A 20518-nucleotide genomic window follows, 5' to 3' on the forward strand; every position below is an offset into this window, starting at 1 on the left:
ATTTGTACAAATTCCTGGAGTCTGTGAGTCTATCTAAATTAAGAAACACACATATATGTGTATATATGTCTGTGTCTATGTACATCTCTATGTAGATATTGATATAGATATCCAAATGATTCACCAACTGTCAAAGCTGGAAGTCACTGCTCAGGTAATGTAGCCGTTACCTGCTTCCCATGGCTCAGGGGAGGAAAGGCAGTTACCTCAGGCCACAGCGGGGCTGAGGTGCCAAGTTGGATCTTGGTCCTCATGCAGCTTCTGCTTAATGGGAAAGCCAGGCATGAATCACATGACCGAGCCAGTCATTGACATTTTAACCACATCTGTGTGGAGAATGAGAAGCTGCTGTGAGCAAAGAGTGTAGACCTGGAGGTTGGCGTGGCCAGGAGTCAGGGAGGCCACTGGGGGAGAGCAGGGTCCACGTGTCTGACTGGGGCCAGAGGTCAGAGGGTGAGCACCCAGCCAATGGGAGGCCACCTCAGGCACCTAGGAGATGTGCCTGTGAAGTGGGCTGGGACCATAGCACAGGGAGTAACAGTGGGAAATGTGCAGAGAGGCTGAGCTATTTACAAGGGAGAATTAGCAGGACTTGAGAAAGGAAGGGCGAGAGGAGATCCCCAGAACTCCTCTTAGGCATATTTGTCAGGCGCTTTGATGGATGTCGGTGCTGTTCTCTGAGCGAGAACACCCTGCAAGGTTTGAAAGGAAAACCGTATTCTGTTTTGGACATGAAAGCTGGGGAATCCTCGAGACTTCCACGAAGAGATGCCAAATAATGGCCTATAATTTGTGCTCAGATATCTGTTAAGTAAATGGACATATAGAGAGAGCATTACTGTTTTTAAAACAACTTTATGTTCCTTAAATCTATTAGGAGAGCTGCGTTAGAGTAAGTAATGGTGTTCCTATATTGTAGAGCAGGGAGGGTGCCAAGGCCCGGTGTCTTCCCCAGGGTTACATAGCAAATGGCAGAGTCGGTAATGGAATCCCTGGTTCCAGACCCAGTGCTCACAGCAGCTCTTGTACCTTATTAATTCCACTTTCCCCCCAGTCCTCCGTTCCCTCATCTAATAAATGAGAGGACATGTTTATGTGTTTAATTTTTGAATTTATTTAAATATGTAGCCAAGAAACCCTTTGATCAAACAGAATCATACCTCGGAGCCACTGTGTACCGCAGATAAAAGCTGAGCTCCGTGGAGCTGTGTTTGGAAACCACTGGTTACCATGAACTCTGAGTCCCCAGCCAGCCCTGAGCGCTCAGGACGCATCAGTGACTCTGCTCTTAGAAGGTCAAGCAGCTCCAGGAGCTGTGGGTGCCTTAGGAACCTGCACCCATTAGTCCATTTAAAATCCTGGGAACGCATCAAAGGGAGGTGTTCGAGATGGAAATGGATTGTGATGGCTATTTGGCCTCAAACAAAAGAAGCAATTGATTAAATGCTTTTGCAAAGAGATTCTCCCCATTGCTAAAAAGCAGAGGGGACGGCAGCCATGTGCACGAGCAGGAGGGTCTTTAGCGTAGAATCTTTACACCCAAGGAAAAAACTACTTGCAGTGGGCGGGCGGGTGAGGGAACAAGAGAGCTGAGATGCTGCAGAGTAAGCTGGATGGTCCGCGGGAGTTCCTGGCGCCATGCTTCCCCCCATAGGAGCACATATTCACTCTAGATACCGTGTGCTTAGCCATTTGCAAGGTTTTTCCCCATTGAGACAGATCCATCCACCCATCCACGTCCATGTGGCTTGTGCATATGTCTTTTCCTCCTTGTTTTGAGCTTGTAACCTTACTGACCCAGCACCAGGTAATTCCAAGGATTCACAACCAGCCAAAGGTAAAAGCCATTGATGCCTTGATGGCCCTGGCATGTTGGTGGTCAAACAGGACCGACTTCACACATACAGATGGGGATCTGCGTGTCCTCACTGGGAGGGAACCTTCCACTTTTAGTCAAGAAAATACATCATCTGAACTTTTAAATTACTTTTTCTTATCTGACCCAAATTCGGGTCCGTTGAAAGGACCGTTACTTCCCTCGAGGTCAGCAGAGACGTCTGTAGGATGAGCTGCGTCTATAGCAGGGGTCCTCAAACTACGGCCCGCGGGCCACATGCAAATACAAATATTGTATTTGTTCCCGTTTTCTTTTTTTACTTCAAAAATAAGATATGTGCGGTGTGCATAGGAATTTGTTCATAGTTTTTTTTTAAACTATAGTCCGGCCCTCCAACGGTCTGAGGGACAGTGAACTGGCCCCCTGTTTAAAAAGTTTGAGGACCCCTGGTCTATAGGATGAGCTGCGTCTGTAGAATGAGCTGCGTGTCTTCCATGGGAGGAGCACCGGGCTGGCGAGAGCAGCAGAGTGGAGCCCAGTGCCCTGCCTGCAGCCTGTGCACTGAATACATCAATCTGTGCAGCCCTGTTTTATCCTTTCCATGTCCCGCAACCATCCATGGAGCACCTTCTGGATTTGGGGAACTATTTAGGCAGATATGGTTCCATGTCACCTTCTCAACATTTGAATTGGATGCTGTTATACCTGCTTGACAGATGGAGACACTGAAGCGTTGAGAGAATAATGGTCACACAGCTGTGGGTGGGCGAGATGCAGTTTGCAGGCACGCATGTCTGGCTGTTTTGGAGTCAGAGATGGGTTTCCTGTATGCATGTTTTTAGCACCTTTCACTTCATTGTTTCTCCCACGATCCTCTTTTCGTATAGAGAGTAAGTGTTATATGGTAACTCAGAGCATCAGACTCAGAGCCAGTCTAGAGCTGTAATTCCGTCATTATTGGCTGTGTGACGTTGGCAAGATAATGAACTTCTCTGTGCCCCAGTTTCTATGAAACGGCGCACAGGTTTGCTATAAAATCACTTATATGTGTTAGGTGTTTAAGAATGAGCCTGATGCTTAAAGAGAGCTATGTAAGCATTTTTTAAAATAAAATGAATGCCTATTATACCTGAAATTTTCTTGTAGGTTTTGTAACAAAGTGAAAATATTAGGAGATATATATATATATATATATACATATATATACATACATATACTCACTTTACCTTTTTACCTGCCAAAAATGTAACCTCTTAATTCTTTATTTTTTTCCAATAGTTGAGGGGGGCATTGCCGAGGCAGGCCAGTAAGAACTAGATGGGAAAACAGCAGCTCTGGTTTTAGTCCTGCCTGGGGCACTCACGGGTTATTCTACCTCCAGAAAGTCCTTCCCTCGCTTTGCACTTCAGTGTCCCTATATGTAGAACGAGAGAGCTGACCCAGATACTTTCAAGTTGTCAAGTTGTAGCGCTTGCTGACACCGGGAAACTTAGCATCACGCAGACAAAGACCTTCCCCCGGCAGGCTCTGGAGTTTGTTCCCATCTCTTAAGCTGGAGTTCCCCCAAATGGGACTTGGCATAAGATGGCAGGCACACGCGACTTCCCGTTAGACTAGGTCCCACGGTGGGGAGGCTGATCCATTCAGCCCTCCGTCACACCTGAAGATCACATCAGAGAGGTTTCCATGGGTGCAAATGTGCTTTTAACACCTATCGACCATTTGCTACTTCTCTGTATTTCAGAGTGAGAGCAGGTACAGGGGTTTGGCCATGTAGTAGGGAACAGTATCTGGCTAGGATTTATTAACATTGCTTCCGCCATACTTATGTTTACAGCTCCTATCCTATTGGAGGCATGTGGTTTTCTATGTAGAATTGGACAAAAATTGGGTGTAATCGGTTCTGAGTAAATATAAACACGTGATATGCGGGTTTTGCTATCCAGTTGGCACTCAGACGACACAAGTTTGTCGTCAGCAGGATGCAGGGTCGCTCCCGGAGCAGCAAAGCCAAAGAGCCTTCGTGTTGACACGTGACCTCTGCACCCCTTCCTGGGAGCGGAGCAAGCGAGCGCCCTGTTCCCTGGGCCTCCAGCCAGTGTTCCTTGCAGGCCGCTTCCTTGGTGAGCGACCTCAGCTGGGGCTTGCAGGCTCAGCCTTCTCTCCTGGCCTTTGTCTCCCGCCAGATGAGTTTAAATCGTTTATGAAGCGTCTGCCCAGCAACCACTTCCTGACCATCGGGAGCATCCATCAGCACTGGGGCAACGACTGGGACCTGCAGAACCGCTACAAGCTCCTGCAGAGCTCCATGGAGGCCCAGCGGCAGAAGATCCAGCGCACCGCCCGCAAGCTCTTTGGCCTCAGCGTCCGCTGCCGCCACAATCCCAACCACCAGCTGCCTAGAGAGAGGTGAGTGCTGCCTCCGCCTACCGCCTCTGCAGGCCGGGCCTGGTGTGAGCTTGCATTTGCTTGCTTCAGGGGCAAATGCAATGCAGACGATACCTTTGGGGGTGGCAAGCGAGGCCTTGTGGGGTCCAGATCATCGCTGGCTTCTCCCCTACGGTTCCGGCTGCCCTGAAACAATGGGTGTCTCACTGTGGCCTGAATATGCCCTGAACTTTCAACCTCTGTGTTCTGTCTGGTCCGTATTAGCTTGCTAGGGCTGCTGTGGCAAAGTACCGCAGACGGAGTGGTCTAACAACATTGATTTCTTACAGGTGCGGGGCTAGGCGTGTGGGCTGGGGGTGTGGGCAGGGTTGCTTTCTCCTGAGCCCTCTCTTCTGCTTGTCGATGGCCATCTCTCCCTCTGTGTGAGTCTGTGTCCTAATCGCTTCTTCTTTTATGGACACCAGTCCTATTGGGTCAGAGCTCACCTCAGTGGCCTCATTTTAATTTAATTCCATCTTTAAAGACCCCGTCTCGAAATAGAGTCGTATTCTGAGGTGCTTGGGGTGAGGCCTGGAGCATGTGTATTGTGGGGTATGTCATTCGGCATAAACACCACCTGGCTTTTGATAAGACCTTTGGGTGAAGCACTGTGCACCTCAGGACCGACCAGTCTGGATCCAAATCGTGTGGGAAAGGGTAACAGTTCCCAGGCTGAAAATAGGACTGGCTGCACTTTTGCTGGTTGTCACCTTAGAGAACGAAGTGGGGGGTCCAGAGGCCCTCAGACACCGGGAAGACATTTGCTAAAAGTGAGAAGAATGTGCAGGCACAGGGCACAGAGCACACAGGGTGTGGCAGGTGTAGGGAAGGCCTGGGGCAGCCCCAGGGCAGTAGCTAGACAGGCATTAGGAGGGAGGGAGGAGGGGCAGGACCGGGTGATGGAAAGAGCCCTGGAAATCACCCAGGGGCTGAGGTGAGAGGATGTCCACCACTCACAGCTCCGTGACCTGGAGCAAGTCCTTCACTTCCCTGAGCACAGACGCCCACACCTGAGAATACTTTGCTCTTCCTGTGCAAGCCGTCAGGGGTAGACAGCCGGAGATGTCCTCCCGCTCTAGGGCCTTCCAAGAATACCTCGCAGTGTTGCCTTCTCTGCTTCTGAGATGAGAAAATGCACGGTAATCATACCTAGCATCTCTACTCCACTCGCCCAACTCCCACCTGGGTAGGTCAATCCATTACATCCAATAGCATCCCTCCTCCACTCACAGGAGAGGAGAGACTCCACCTGGGCAGGTCAGTCCATTACATCCAATAGCATCTCCCCTCCACTCACAGGAGAGGAGGGACTCCACCTGGGCAGGTCAGTCCATTATATCCAATAGCATCCCCCCTCCACTCACAGGAGAGGAGGGACTCCCACCTGGGCAGGTCAGTCCATTATATCCAATTGCATCCCTCCTCCACTCACAGGAGAAGAGGGACTGCCACCTGGGTTGGTCAGTTCATTATATCCAATAGCATCCCCCCTCCACTCACAGGAGAGGAGGGACTCCACCTGGGCAGGTCAGTCCATTATATCCAATAGCATCTCCCCTCCACTCACAGGAGAGGAGGGACTCCACCTGGGCAGGTCAGTTCATTATATCCAATAGCATCCCCCCTCCACTCACAGGAGAGGAGGGACTCCACCTGGGCAGGTCAGTTCATTATATCCAATAGCATCCCCCCTCCACTCACAGGAGAGGAGGGACTCCCACCTGGGCAGGTCAGTCCATTATATCCAATAGCATCTCCCCTCCACTCACAGGAGAAGAGGGACTGCCACCTGGGTTGGTCAGTTCATTACATCCAATAGCATCCCCCCTCCATTCACAGGAGAGGAGGGACTCCCGCCTGTGCAGGTCACTTGGCTGCACTCACTTAAAGGCTGTTGAGTGCTAGTCCTGGGAGGTGAGAGGGACAGGAACGCAGCCTGTGCTGGTCCCTCAAGGCTGACCTGCTCGCTGCTGTGGGCTGCTTCCTGACATCCGAGTTGAAGGCCTCAATGAGTGCTTCTCACGCCAGCAGGTAGGACAGCTCCCTGCCAGGGAGCAGTGGCAGACAGGGGTGCTAACCCTGGGGATCTAGGGCCACCTGCACCGAGGGAGTGGAATTTGGAAGTGAACTGACTGCTGCGCTGCACTGTGTGCCGGGCTCCGTGGGAGACGAAGCCACCAAGCGGAGGCTGCCACTACCACGTGTGTCCCAGGGATTTGTACTGGGGTCCCAGGGGGTGGCGTTGTGGAGGCTGGGTCAGTTCTTGACTCCATCATCTCTCAGCCCGGAGGCTTCGTGTGCACCTCATTTGCAGTGTGGCATAATGACGCTTGCCTTCAGGTTCAGTGTGAGGATTAAGGTTTTAAAATGTAGAAAGCCTAGTACAGTGCCTGACTCAGTTAAAATAAAATGGAGGAGCTGCTAAGCGGGTGGGAGTTGGAGAGAGAGGGAAAGAAAGAGCGAGAGAGTTGTTACTTCGTATTCTAAATGCCAGGCACTGTTCTACGCATCTTATCTGCATTAACTAATTTCCTCCTCACTGCAACCTTGAACTAGGGGTCCTCAAACTTTTTAAACAGGGGGCCAGTTCACTGTCCCTCAGACCGTTGGAGGGCCGGACTATAGTTTAAAAAAAAACTAGCCGGCTGCTAAGCAACAGGCAGCAGCAGCAAAAACACCCGGCGGGCCGGATAAATGTTTTTGGCGGGCCGTAGTTTGAGGACCCCTGAACTGGGTAGTCTTACTATCTTAGTATTCTTATTTTATACTAGTAGATAAGGGAACTGAGGCACAGAGAGTTAAATAATGTGCCTAAGATCCACAAATAGTAATTATTATTTCTTGAAAGAGGTGTTTTACCCATAAACTTTAGGGAGAAGTCAAATACAGACAATTAGAACTCTGTTTCAAGGTGTGCTGGGACCTGTGCATTGGGCTGGAAGACAGAGCAGGTGTTCTGCTTATCGGTTGATGCTAAGCAGTTCTTTCTCCCTAAGACTTAATGGCTCAAAACAACGCTTTATCATCTTGCATGGTCCTGTAGGTGGACTGGACACAAGTCAGGGGTAGGGGTGTGTGTGTGGGGGGGTGGTCTGTCAAGTTGCTTGGTGCTGGAGTCATCTGGGGGCTTGACTGAACTTGACATCCCAGATGGCTCACTCCCAGAGCGGGCAGTTGATCTGGCTGTCACCTGGGAGCTCAGGTGGGCCTGCCAGTGAGGACCTACACCTGCTCTCTCTATGTGGCCTGGAGTCCTTACAGCATGGCAGCATCCTGAGACTAAAAGGAAGCTGTATGACTCCTTACCACTTAGCTTAGGAAGCCAGAGAGCATCACTTCTGCCATGTTCTGTTGGCCAAAAGCCAAGCCCCGGATCCAGGGTGTGAATACTGGGAGGTGTGGGTCACCGGGGGCAGAGGGAGTCTTCTTTGGAGTTATGTACCGCAGGATAAATTGAGTGTAACTGGAGCTAGAGATGCCTATCCTATAGGTAGGACAAATAAGATTAATGATAACAAACACAAAGCAATAACAATTGCTATTGAGTAGCTAATGTAACAGGCAACAGATCTGGCAAATTGTAAAGATTCGGGAGTCAGACATCCTGGGTTCAATCCCAGCATTGCCACCTGCTTATATTGGAGCCTTGGTGAATTTACTACCATCTTTGTGCCTCAATTTTCTCATCTGTAAAATGGGATTAATAATATTGCCATCCGCATAAGGGTGTTTTGGAGGTTAAATGCTGTAACCCACATGAAGTGCTTACCAGATTGTCTGGCAGGTGGAAAACAATACATGTTAGCTACTTTTCTTATTGCTGTTTTTTAAAACAGGCATTGATATTTTGCTTATAAATAAGTTGTTTAGCCCACCTTAATGCACATTAATTCTGAGTGTCGATGATGATGGCACAGTTTTTCATCCAGTCCTCACACTATCTCAGTGAAATTGATGCTATTGGATTTGTTTTATAGATGAGGGGACCGATGAGTCGGAGATGGAATTGACGTGTCCACGGTCACAGGGCAGGGGAATGGCAGCATTGGAATTGTCTCGCTGACTCCATTGCTGGGCGTGGTGGGCCAGAGCCCTGTGCAGGCTTTACTCAGTGTGCAGCAGCAAGCAGAGAGAGGCCGCTGTGCTTGGTTGGGTTCCCTGGTTTGAGTGTGTGTTGATGCCAAAGGCAGGGTTAGTTCATCAAGGTCATGGGAGGGGGAGCAGGATTAGAGTTTTATAGTCTCCCGTGTGGTGTGCTGAGTTTCCATTGCTAAGCCTTGAACCCATTCTGAAGTCCAGGCAGACACATCAGGCACATGCCCCATAGTTAGAGAGAAGAGGCCCGGGTCCGTGCAGGTCAACGCAGCAAGTGTCTCCTGCGAGCTTACTCTGGGTTGGGCTCTGCAAGCACTAAGATAAGTCAGACTCATCTACCCCAGGACTCAGTGCTTATTGGGATGTGGGCAGCAAGGCTCTAGACCAGACCTGCCAATGGGGTGTCCAACACCCAACCAGATGTTTATTGGGTGCCTATGATGCACAAGGATTTTGGGGGGACCCCAGGGGCACTGTGACAGACTTAGCCTTTGCAGGAGCTGGCCCTAGTGTCAGACCGTGGCACCGTGGTTGGACAGGTCAAGGGGAGGCAGGACCCACAAGGGAGGTTTCTGAGGATGGTTTGCTACCAGATCCTTACATTGTACAGTTAAAATGTGGGGAAGATTGGGAGGTAGACTTTGACTTTTATTGACAGTGAGACTTCCCGAACCTTGGTTTTCTCATCTGTAAAATGCACATAATAATTGTTTTCTGCTGCCTTGGAGGGTCTGTGTCTGTCTCACCTGGGATGGTGTGCTGGGAAGTAAGTACTTTGTAAACGCTGAGTGCTCTGGGAAGAGGGATTATGCAAGCAGGGTGAACTGGAAATCAAATTCTTCAGAAGAGACTGACTCTAGGTCCAAGGCAACATTGAATAGCAGACACTTCTACAGCATTTACCATGGGCCAGGCACTGCTCTGTGTGCTTTCACCTCATTAATCAGGTAGCTCTCGCACACCCCATCTTATGAATGGGAAGTTAAGGAACAGAAATGTTCAGTGACTTCCTGAAAGCTGTACAGCAAGTAAGAGGCAGCTTCCTTTCCTGTCACCTCTATGCTGTTCTACCTGTTGGAGGCAAGATGATCCAGGTGATGGGTGACCTGACCAGAATAAGCACTGTCTTATGGTGGAAATCACCTCTCATTGCAAAGAAGGGAGGGAGAAAGAGAGAGAAAGAGAGAGAGAGAGAGAGAGAGAGAGAGAGAGAGAGAGAGAGAGAGAGAGAGAAAGAGAAAGAGAGAAAAGGAAGTTAGGGAGAGAAGAAAAAAGCCCCAGTCAGCATGGGGGATGCTGAATTAGCTGACTTCTGTGCATTCCTTAAATATCTACTGACCACCTGGTCTCCCAGTCCTGCCAAGAGGCATTTACAGACACTAGCAACAGGGCCTTTGTCCTCCAAACCTCAGTATCTAGGCTCAGGGCATGCTGGAGAGGACACTGGTGTGAACCAGGGGTCTGAGTTCAGGTCCCGGCTCTGCCCTGCATGGGCCGGACTCAGTCCTCGTGGGACTGGGGCAGGTGCTCCGGGAACTCTGGCTGCAATAACCGCGCCCTGTGCCCTGCAGGGGCGGGGTGCAACTTGAGTAGGGAACAATGGCCCTTCACCTTTAGTGCCACCTTTCATCCATTTTCTTTATGGAATTGTGAATTAAAACTCATTTGGGAAATTAAGGTGACACTTTATCATTTTCTCTACAACAATTTGGAAACAACTGGGCTCATTTTCTCCGAGGTCCTTCTCAGCTCCAGGAGAAATGTCACAGAGAATGAGAGAGCAACAGCTCAACTCCAAAATATTGGTACAAGGTCAGTCATTGGATCTGTGAACAGTGTTGCTCTCAGATGATGCTAATTAGTCCATTTTAATGAGAAGCGGAGAGTTCAAACTAAGATCTTGCTTCCTCCAAAACACAATGGCCTTTTAACTAAGTCTCCAGATCTAATCATCACTTTCCAATCTATGTTCCAGGAGGCAGTCAGAATTATGATTTAAGAATCAAATTCTATCTCGCCACCTGCTTAAAACCTTTGGGTGACTGATCTCTGCTCTTAGGAGAAAGAGCAAAAACTAAAGATGACCTACAAGGCTGCCGGGACCCAGCCCTGCCTGCCTCTTACACCTGCTTTCATGCCTTTTATTGGCTATCTCAGCTGCAACCCCACTAATCTTTCTGTTTTTTAAAAATTAAATGTATTGGGATGACATCGGTTAATAAGATGGAATAAGTTTCAAGTGCATGGATTTGTAATGCATCACCAGTATATCTTCTTTCAGTTCCCCAGGTGTTCACGTCTCCCTCCCCTTCCACAGGCTCCACACAGGCTGTTCCCTCCACCTGGAACCAGCCTTCCGGGTTCCTTCCTGTAGTAGCTTCCATGTGTCCTTCAGATCTAGTGCATAAAGCTGTGATCCTTGTACTGAAAGGCTATGTTGGGACAGGTATGGTATGCTTTCCTAGCACTCTGACTTCCCAAGTGCAGCCCACATCTCAGTTTACCATTCCTTTTCTATCTACTTAATGCCTGTGTCTCCTGTGAGACCATCTGCTCTGGGCATATACCTGTACCCATGCTCTCCACCGGCCATCACCATCACTCCTAGCACCTTCATTGGCTCGCAGGAGCTGTTCAAAATCTTTGTTCGATGGATGGGTACATCATTCATTTTCTGCTTGGAATGGGGTCCCAAAGACATGTTGACATAATCCTTTAAAATAATGTCCCATTGCCATATAAAGAATCTATAGATTTTCCACCTGTATAGTATATTTCTCTCATCTTACTCATTCACAAAGGAAGAAACTAAGGCTAATGGGCATTAAGGGACTAGCTCAGGGTCACTTGGGGGATTTGTGAATTGATCATGACTAAAGGTCTGTGATGGTCCAGACAGCAGGGTAGAATGGATACTGTAAGAGGAGATGGTCTTGTTGACCTGGATACAAATCCTGAAAGTAATTCTTGCTAACTCTGTTACTTTGGGAAATATACCCTCCTTGGGGAGGGGGGGGAAGAGGGCAAAAATAGATACGTCCCAGAGTATATTAAATGAATGAAGAGACTCAGGAGCCCCAGAGTCAATGAATGAAGAAAGAGACCTAGCACCAAGTAGGTGCTTGATGTGAGAGAGTGATTTGATGTTTCCTCCCTCCATCCCTCACCTGGTTTTTGTGGAGGCAAAGCAGATGCACGGGACCTCAACGTGAGGGCAGGCGGAATCATTATTGGCATTTTCCAATGACTCTTGGTCTTTGGTTTATTTTTACTTCCCATATTCACATGGCCTTGACCCCGCAGTCCAGGCCCTCGCCAGCCACGATGCAATTATGCATTGTTGAGATGAAAACCTCTTGGGGGCATCCCCCTCATCTCCAATCCTGGGGCCATAGCTTCTGAACCCATGTCAGCCTCTAACACGTTTCCTGTTCCATACAGTGTTTAATTGGTGTCTGTGGCAAGTTTCTGCCTACCAAGATAGTCATTATCTCTATTACGATGACCCTCAATATCCATGCTGATTTTGATTCTTCTCTCTGAACCCTATACTTACTTGCCTTGGGATTTTATCTCCATAGACACACTCAGGGGGCCAGACAGAGGTGACTTCTTATATTTGATTGAACTGAAGTCAGGTTTGGTTTATTAGACTGACAAAGCTATGCCACTTATTAGATGCATGACCTCCCGAAGTCTCTCAACCTATTGGAGCCTTCTGTTTCCTCACCTGTATGATCGGGATAATAAGAGTAGCTGCCCCGTGGAGTTTCATGCCCCAGTCAATTGTATGATGTATGTGAAGACTCTTCATAACCTGTAAAGAAATGAATAGATTCAATGCTAACATAATCAAGAACACAGCAGTAGTAGACCCTAGGTGTTTGATGAAGACGCTTTCATCCAGGAAATGGATGTTTCCATTAGAGAAGATCAAGCAGGAGCCCCACAAAATGTAGTAACACAGCAGAGAGAGAGGCTGTGGAACTTCAGGTACTTAGAGTTCAGCTGCTGAAGTCTGACAGGCCAAGTTGTGTGACTGCCGTCAATGGCATGGCAACCTTGGCACTGTATTAAGGTGTCTGGGCATCAGTTTCCTAACGGGAATGGTGCAGATAAAAAGAATACTTAGCTTTTGAAAATCAATAAAAAACATATAGGCCACTTGTAGCGTATAGTAAGAATTCAAAGCGCACGGCTCCTTATCAGACAAATGGGAGACCAATAATTTGTTGGTTAATTGAAAAAAGTACGTTAAAGTGGGGAATCCTACAATGTATATATGCTGCACATACATAAATACATTTTACTTTAACTTAAAACAAATGCATATTCCTCAGCCAGTCTTTTCAAATAGGATTAAAATATTTTTGGAGGGTGTGCATATATTTTATTTGACATTATGTATGCATGTATCTTTGCATACGCCTGACCAATATCTGTAGAATATTTCCAACTTTGGTTTATTCAAAGTGGATCAGTAGTTTAAAGACTCTTAAGAAATGATCTACATGTTTGTAGAATTTTATAAATCCTTCCAGTCTTTCTCAGATCCTCCCCCTTTATTTAAATGGATGGGAGTTTTTCTCAGCAACTGGACTTTGTAGAATATTTTCATAGAATTCAAATTCCACAGAAAAAGTTCATATTTCATCGATTTATTTGCTTTTAATTCCATGGTAAAATGATAGTAAGTAGAACTGGCATAAACAGGCTTGGGAACACACAAAACTGACTCTTGGGTTGTAGGACCGCAACCATCCAGCCATGAGTATTGATTGTCCTGTGATGGTCACACACCACAGGTACCTGATGGAAGGGAATGTGGAAGGTCACTTACATGGTGGTCAGTTATGAGTTTGTCCTGAGACAGAAGCTCTTATTCCTAGTAATTTGCCACTGTTACTGGAGGAACTTGCTCCAGGTCATATAGTGAGGGGGAAAAAAAAGATGTAATAGTTAACATGGATTGACCTTTTATTATGTACCAGACAGTTTTCAGGGCTTGCATATATTTACTCATTTAATCCTTACAACGTCCCTATAACCCAGATTCCATTATGCTTTCCATTTTATAAGCATACAAAGGTAGGAAGAGAGAACTACATCCCTGCCAGGAAGACTGGGCTCCTCAGTGCACAGCCTTGGAAAAGAGTGACTTCGCCCAGATGAAGAGGCAGTGACCCAGATGATCTGGTGTGGTACCTCTGGCCGTGACTTCCCTTCCTGCTGCTAGAGCTGCTCCTCCTCAGCTGGTCTTAAGCAGATAGATGCTGGTGGCTTTGTACCCCAGCAGGTGCCGCTCCTGCGGAGAGGTGGTGTGACTGCGAACCAGCAGCAGCCAACGGAGCAGCAGGAAAGCCCTCGTTTTCTGCTGTAATTAGAGAATAGATTTACACCATTTGGCTTAGGGAAATAAACTCTTACTAAGACAATACCTCATGCACAGGTTATTTTAAAGTTGGCCAAGGGCCCTCATACCAGTGAGCTTATCTGATTCTTATAATTCCCCGTGAGGGAGCGTGAGCAAGGGTTAGTCTCCCCATTTACAGGTGAGAAGACTAAGGCCCGCAGAAATTAATGACCGGCCCACTGCTGCTATCCTACGTTGGCACAGCCCTTTGTTCTTGTCAATGAATAGTCACGGGCATATTTACATGGAATCTTCATTCATTCATCCATTCACTGTTCCATTCAACAAATACTTAGTGATCAGCTAAGTTCCAGGCATTATGCAAGGGGTAGGGGTAGAGGGGTGAACAAGACAAAGGGTATCTCTGTTTGCAGAGAGGTTGAAATCTAGTAGATAAGATAAAATTGGCACTGAATGGGTCCTGCATCCATGCCTTGCCTTAGGAAGCTGAGACTCAGGAGGGTTAAACCTAAAATTACAAAATCATGAAATGCCATGGCTGTCAGGGAGCCTAAAATATCATCTAACCTATTTCTGTCATTTCATTAAGGAGTAAAATGAAACAGTGGGAAAGTGTTTGGCCAGAATAACTATATGAGTTTTGTATTGCTGTGTAACAAACCACCAGACCTTTAGAGGCTTAAAGAAACACACCCATTCATTTTCTCACCATTTCCACCGGTCAGGAGTCTGGGCAGGTGTAGCTGGACCTTCTGCCTACGTCTCACAGGCAGGAACGAAGACGTTGAGGTTCTGGGGAAGAACCCACTTCCACGCTCATTCAGGATGTTGTCTGAAGTCACTTCTTTGTGGTGTGGTTGTAGGACCGAGGTCACCTTTTCCTTGCTGGTTGTGGGAGAAGGTTCACCTTTAGCTCTGAGGGGCCATTCTCGGGTCCCTCGCCAGGTACCCCTCCATCTTCAAAGGAACAAAGATGCAGCAGGTCCTTCTCAGGCTTGATCTCTCGGAGTTCTCCTTCTGCAACAGCCAGAGAAAACACTGTTTTTAACTGGACACCTCTGATGACTTTAGATCCCCTTAGCTAATCACCCCAGGATGTGGGTCAGCGGTGCCATATTAGAGGGCACAGGCCGGGAAGGGATTTCGTATTCACAGAGCCTGGGGAGCAGAGCCTGGAATCTTGGGGAAGGAGGGCCCATGTTAGAATTCTGCCTAGTACAGTCACTTAGCTTGGTAGGAACGATGGGGAAGAGAGATCCTGACTTTTCTCTTGGGCTCATTGTATGTAGTAGTTTGAATATCTATTTCTGTATAACAAATCGACCCAAACTTAGAGATTTCAAACAACGGTCATTATATTATGCTCATGATGGATGGGCCAGGAGTTTGTGCCAGGATTGGCCGGGCAGTTCTTCTTCTACACATGGAGTTGATGGAAGGCGCTCATTGTATTCAGCTGGCAGAGGGGCTGGGCTGGAGGTTCCGAGAAAGCGGCACTCACCTGTCTGCTGCCTTCGCAGAGATGGCAGAAGGCCGGGCTCGGCTGGGCGGACCCCTCTCTCCAGGGTCTTCCCAAGTGATCACTCCAGCAAGGTGGTCAGATTGCTTATAAGTGGACTCAGCACTCCAAGAGGGAGTTTTCCAGGAGATGGGGGTGTGGGGCGTGGAAGCTGCTAGTCTCTTGAGATCTGCATCATAAACTGTGTGAATCATGTCTGCCTTCTTGTGTTGTTCTAAGAAATGGTAGAATCTGCCCAGACTCAAGGGTCAGGAATATAGACCTATGCCTAAGGGAGGAGGAAGGATCCGCGCGCACCTGCCGCCCAGAGTGGGTTTTCTTTTCATGTATTTTCCCATCACCATACACTTTAGGGCAGAGGGGCCTGCGCCCTTCAGAGACCTGCGAGGAAGCATTTTGTAATAGAAGAGTGGCCTGAAGACCCGTGTCAACCAAGATTGTGGTTTAGTGGGTTTATCTTAAGTTTATGCCCCTTGCCACATGCCTCAACCTAAGGGCATGCTTTATTGTTTTATTCTCTTGGAAGCTGGTTAACGGGAGAGAATGTTCCACAGTGTTATGTTATCATTTGGAGGGTATGTGTAGAGTGTGGATACCGGAAGTGGGAAGGAAGACGATTCTGCAGTTCCGGAGGGTATGTGTAGAGTGTGGATACCGGAAGTGGGAAGGAAGACGATTCTGCCAGTTCCTAAGGATTCCAATTATGGGATAATTCCAAGTGTGCATTCTGGAAGCCACGTGCAAACTACAGGCAATAATCCCTGTGAGAGGACTTGCGCTAACACTCATTGAGCACCTGGCCTCCTGGAGCACCTGTTCTGACCGGTGCCACAGTGACACTGTGTGTCTCCTGGAATTAGTTTAGAGCCCGTGTCCAGCAGTCCTTGGACAGTGTGAATATTTCCTTTTCTCCAATGCACCGTCGCCAGGTAAAACGCTGCCGTCCCTTTCGGAGAGGCTGGCGGTGGGGGGGATGAAGAGTGTACATGGGTGGCATTCCCCAAGGGGAAGATTCTGGTTCTGGGCTTCCAGGTACCACTTGTGTGATCACAAGCAAGTCACAGCACCTCTCTGGGCTCTTCCCCATGGACCAGGCTTTGTCTCAGCATCATTCAGCTCCAGTGTTCTGGGAATTGCCATCCTAAACCCACAGTTTCCCCAGGAGTAAATTGCTACTTTGATAGTCCCTGATGTACTGATTTTTTTTGGGGGGGGGGAGGATAGGAGAGAGGTGGCCATTTGGTGACTAAGACCTATTTTAAGTGAGTATTAAATTGTCCTATTGAGGAAGAGGTACAAGCCCACAAGAAGCCCCAGGCTAGCTGGGGGCAGCTGCCAGTCATAGGAGCTTTCCAGTGCCCTCCTAACCATGGGGCAACGACACTTTACCTAAGAATGGCTTTGGCATTGCTTTTCTATTTATGGGGGTAAAAAGACAGCAGCCAGTGAGGCTGAACCCAGTGGCCACCCAAGGGTGTATGACCCAGACCAGGGCAGAGTTTGAGGTGAGTGATGTGTAGGGTTTGTGTGACACAACACCAGGCCTGGCTCTCGTTCTGCACATGCAGCAAGGAGGGCAGTTGGCTCATCTGACACAGGGCAAGAAAATCAGCATCTCCAGACCCTTTTTGTTGTTTTTAGGTTGTTTTATTTGTGTGTGTTTTCTTCCCTTGGGCCTAGAAGTGGCTTCCTGTTCAGAATAGAATCTGGAGGCTCAAGAGCACCTAGTCAGAAATAGAACTGGGTCCTAGCTCTGGCCAGTTACTCAGTGGTTAGAGCCGTGGTCGGCAAACTGCGGCTCGCGAGCCACATGCGGCTCTTTGGCCCCTTCAGTGTGGCTCTTCCACAAAATACCACATGCGGGCGCGCATGTATAGTGCGATTGAAACTTCGTGGCCCATGTGCAGAAGTTGGTATTTTGTGGAAGAGCCACACTCAAGGGGCCAAAGAGCCGCATGTGGCTCGCGAACCGCAGTTTGCCGACTACTGGGTTAGAGCGTTGGCCTGCAGACTGAAAGGTCACAGGTTCCATTCCTGGTCAAAGGCATGTACTTCAGCTGCAGGCTTGATCCCTGTCCCCAGTCCAAGCTTGTATAACCAATGGATGTGTCTTTCTCACATCGATGTGATGTTTCTGTCTCTCCCCCTCCCTTCCAATTATCACTCTAAAATTCAATGGAAAAAATATTCTCAGGTGAGGATTAACAAAACAAAAAAAGAAAGAAATAGAGCTGGGTCCTTATTGCTTCTGTGGATAGCTCCTTCCTATCCTCCTCCAGAGCTACCTCCTAGCCCGCCCACCTCAGACCTCAACAGGGCCCTAGCAAACCCTCACACGGTGAGTTAGTCCTAGTGATGCCACAGGAAGCCACCCGTGACCTTCAGTAAGTCACTCTGCTCCCTGAGCCTCGTTTTTCATATCGTTCAAATGAGATCCAGATTATCCTCTCGACCCATCCCATGACACACAGAAGTTAAGATCATAATTATGGAACCACTGGGGGGGGGGGGGAGCAGTCAATTGGGGACAAAGGAGATGTAAAACTTTAAACAATACAAAAAGACAGAAAAATAAATTATGGAACCACGCTGAAGAGCTTTAGGAAGTTTAAAGGTGACATAAAAATATAGTTTAATAGTGAAAAATGTAAGGTATCACATCTTAGTAGTAGTATTCTGCTTATCTTAAAGGATGATTTTGGGGGTAAATGTTTTATGGGAATATTCCGATAGAATGTGAAAACATCCTAAGTGTACAGCAACATAAGTGTGCACAAAAGGAATTCACACGTGTGGCCCTGCAGAAACCCTGCTCAGGTTTGCCTCTTTCTATACAGAATGGACTCGTGTGTCTGGTTGCTTTCACCTTTTCATTCTTTTGTGAAATCCCTCCATGTAGTTTTGTGTAGTTTGGGCTCATTTACTCTCAAGAATATTTTTTTCTTTGTGGAAGTCTGTTGTACTGCTGATGGTCACTCTCACAGCCTCCAGTTTGGGGTTATGATGAGTAGCGCTGTCGTCTTACAGGTGTCTTTGGGTGACCCCCTATATGCGTTTTGTTGGGTACATGCTAGGAGCGGAATTGCTGTGATGTAAGAGTATTTGTGGGTTCAATGTTGTAGATTCCTTAGTAGATACTTCGTTTTCCTCCAAATTTGTGGAACCAATGTTCCCTCCCGCTGGTAGCATTCCTTGCCAAGACTCGGTGTTTCCCATCTTTTCTATTTTTATTTGGGTTTAGCCATCCTGCTGCAATCGTGTCACATTGCAGTTTAATTGGCATGGTCCTGGTGACTAAGGAAGTGGAGTTTCCTGTGCTTATCAGCCTTTCAAATATCCTCATTGAGGTAGTGCCTATTCATATCATTCACCTATTTTCCCTCTTGGTTATCTGACTTTTTCTTACTGATTTGTAGGCATGTGTTTTTTCTAGGACAAATTACACTTATTAAATAATTCAGTGAGAACCTTCTCAAGATAAATATAGATTGTGATATTTGCATCTTCTGTGGTTTAAAGAAACCCAGAAAGGGGTGGCAAACCCCAGGCAGCATAAAATGCCTTTGACTAGCCCCAGCAGCCAATCAGTGCAGGAGATACCTATTAGAAATAGTCTTTGATTGGCTAGAGGTATTGAAAATACATTCTTTAAGGGTTGTCTTTTCACTCTTTGAGTGGTATCTTTGATCAATATGTTTTAATCTTAATATATCCCTATCCTTATTAATTTTTTTCCTATAATGTGTGCCACGTTAAGAAACCTTTGCCTCCTCCAGTATCATAATGATGCTCCCCTATGTTTTCTTCTAAACCCTGTCTTGTGAATGTTGGTACTGTTTTTATTCTTTACTTTTCACATTTAGATCTCTAATCCATCTGCTAATGATTTGGGGGTACATAAGAGATAAGTGTCAAGAAGAGGTTTTGTTCTTGTTGCTGTTTTAATATCAATATTCAACTGACCCAGTAACATTTATTGAACTATTTCCCTGGATTTTTAAACCAACAATTACCTGTTTCAAAGGAATCATTTTCTATGTGAGCTCAAGAGAAACACTATAGTTTAATACATTATCTTATCGGAGCCTCAAAACAACCCTGTAAGTACCATATTGTTATTCTGTTCTGTGGTTGAGAAAACTGAAGCTTAGGAAGGAAAGGCAATTAGCTCGAGGTTAAATAATGAAGAGCAGAGCTATGATTCAAGACCCAATTTTTCTGACTCCAAAGCCCACGTCGCTAGCTCTTTCTTCAAGCATCACGGAGACAGCATTCATTATACACTGTGGAGGGTGAGGAACCAGTGAGACTAGGATATTAATCTGTAATCAGATGGCCTTTCTAGTCAGGGAGAAGAATATTTTTACCTGGAACACTGATAAAACAAAGCATTCTTTACCCGCAGTAACAATAATGGTTAATGGCCAGTCAGAACCTCCTTTCACTGCAAACCTCCCAGCAGCTCTGCCCATTCAGTTCTAGTTCTTAAGACGAAAGTGTAAGGTAGGCATTGCCTTCCCCACGAGACAGATGAGAAAACTGAGGATCAAAGAGGTGAAGTGACTTATCCAAGGCCAAATCGTGGACGGGCTGAATTCAGCATGTCCTCAACTGACTCCCATACCTATGGTCACCCTTCTTCCTGCCCAGATCATTGACCTTGAAGAACGTTCTTGTGGTTCGGGGGTAGCCCCTTCTCACTGTCTAGCTTTTTGTTCTGAGTCCCTGGTTCTGCTGCCTGAGCACCACCCAGGAAGAAGCAGCCAGTTTTGCCCCTCCGCCCGGAGCAACCCGCTACTTTTAGCCTTGCTGCCAGCCCTTCCTTCCCTTTCTCCAGCACACCCATGCCCCACAGCAAAATGCTGCATTTAAATATGTAGCTGATGCTGCCTGTCACCTTCTTGCAGACACAGAACTGTGTAATTGCAAAAATTGTTTCATAATCCTCCCCAATTAAGCTCCTGACAATCTAATTGGAAAGAGTCCCCTATTGGATTTTTACTTGCTCTTCTCCCCATTCCTCCCTCTACCCTTCGCCTCTGTCCCCTGCAGACACGACCCCGTTGCCTCTGCAAAACCAAACTAGAAAGCATCTTTGTCCAGGCAGGGGACCGCAGAAGTCTTCTTTTGGTCTCTCCTTCTTATTGCTTGAGCCGTTCACAGAGGCTCTGACATCCTGTGAAGAACTGAGAAGAAGGAGGGAAAGCAGGTTATTAAGGCAATGATAGAAACTCAAGAGGGGAATGATTAAAAGGCGACATATTTT

At 47.3% G+C, this 20518-nt stretch overlaps 1 protein-coding gene across 1 annotated transcript in view; it reads left to right on the forward strand.

Moving 5' to 3' along the window:
• The window catches only part of BRINP1 (BMP/retinoic acid inducible neural specific 1), a 150232-nt gene that overhangs the window by 122604 nt on the left and 7110 nt on the right, over nt 1-20518 (forward strand). Inside the window, exon 7 of the mRNA XM_059657831.1 lies at nt 4024-4246. Within this exon, the coding sequence (XP_059513814.1) occupies nt 4024-4246 (223 nt within the window). The remainder of the gene's footprint in view (nt 1-4023; nt 4247-20518) is intronic.

Source organism: Myotis daubentonii, chromosome 11 (assembly GCF_963259705.1).
Source record: "Myotis daubentonii chromosome 11, mMyoDau2.1, whole genome shotgun sequence".
Lineage (NCBI taxonomy): Eukaryota > Metazoa > Chordata > Mammalia > Chiroptera > Vespertilionidae > Myotis > Myotis daubentonii.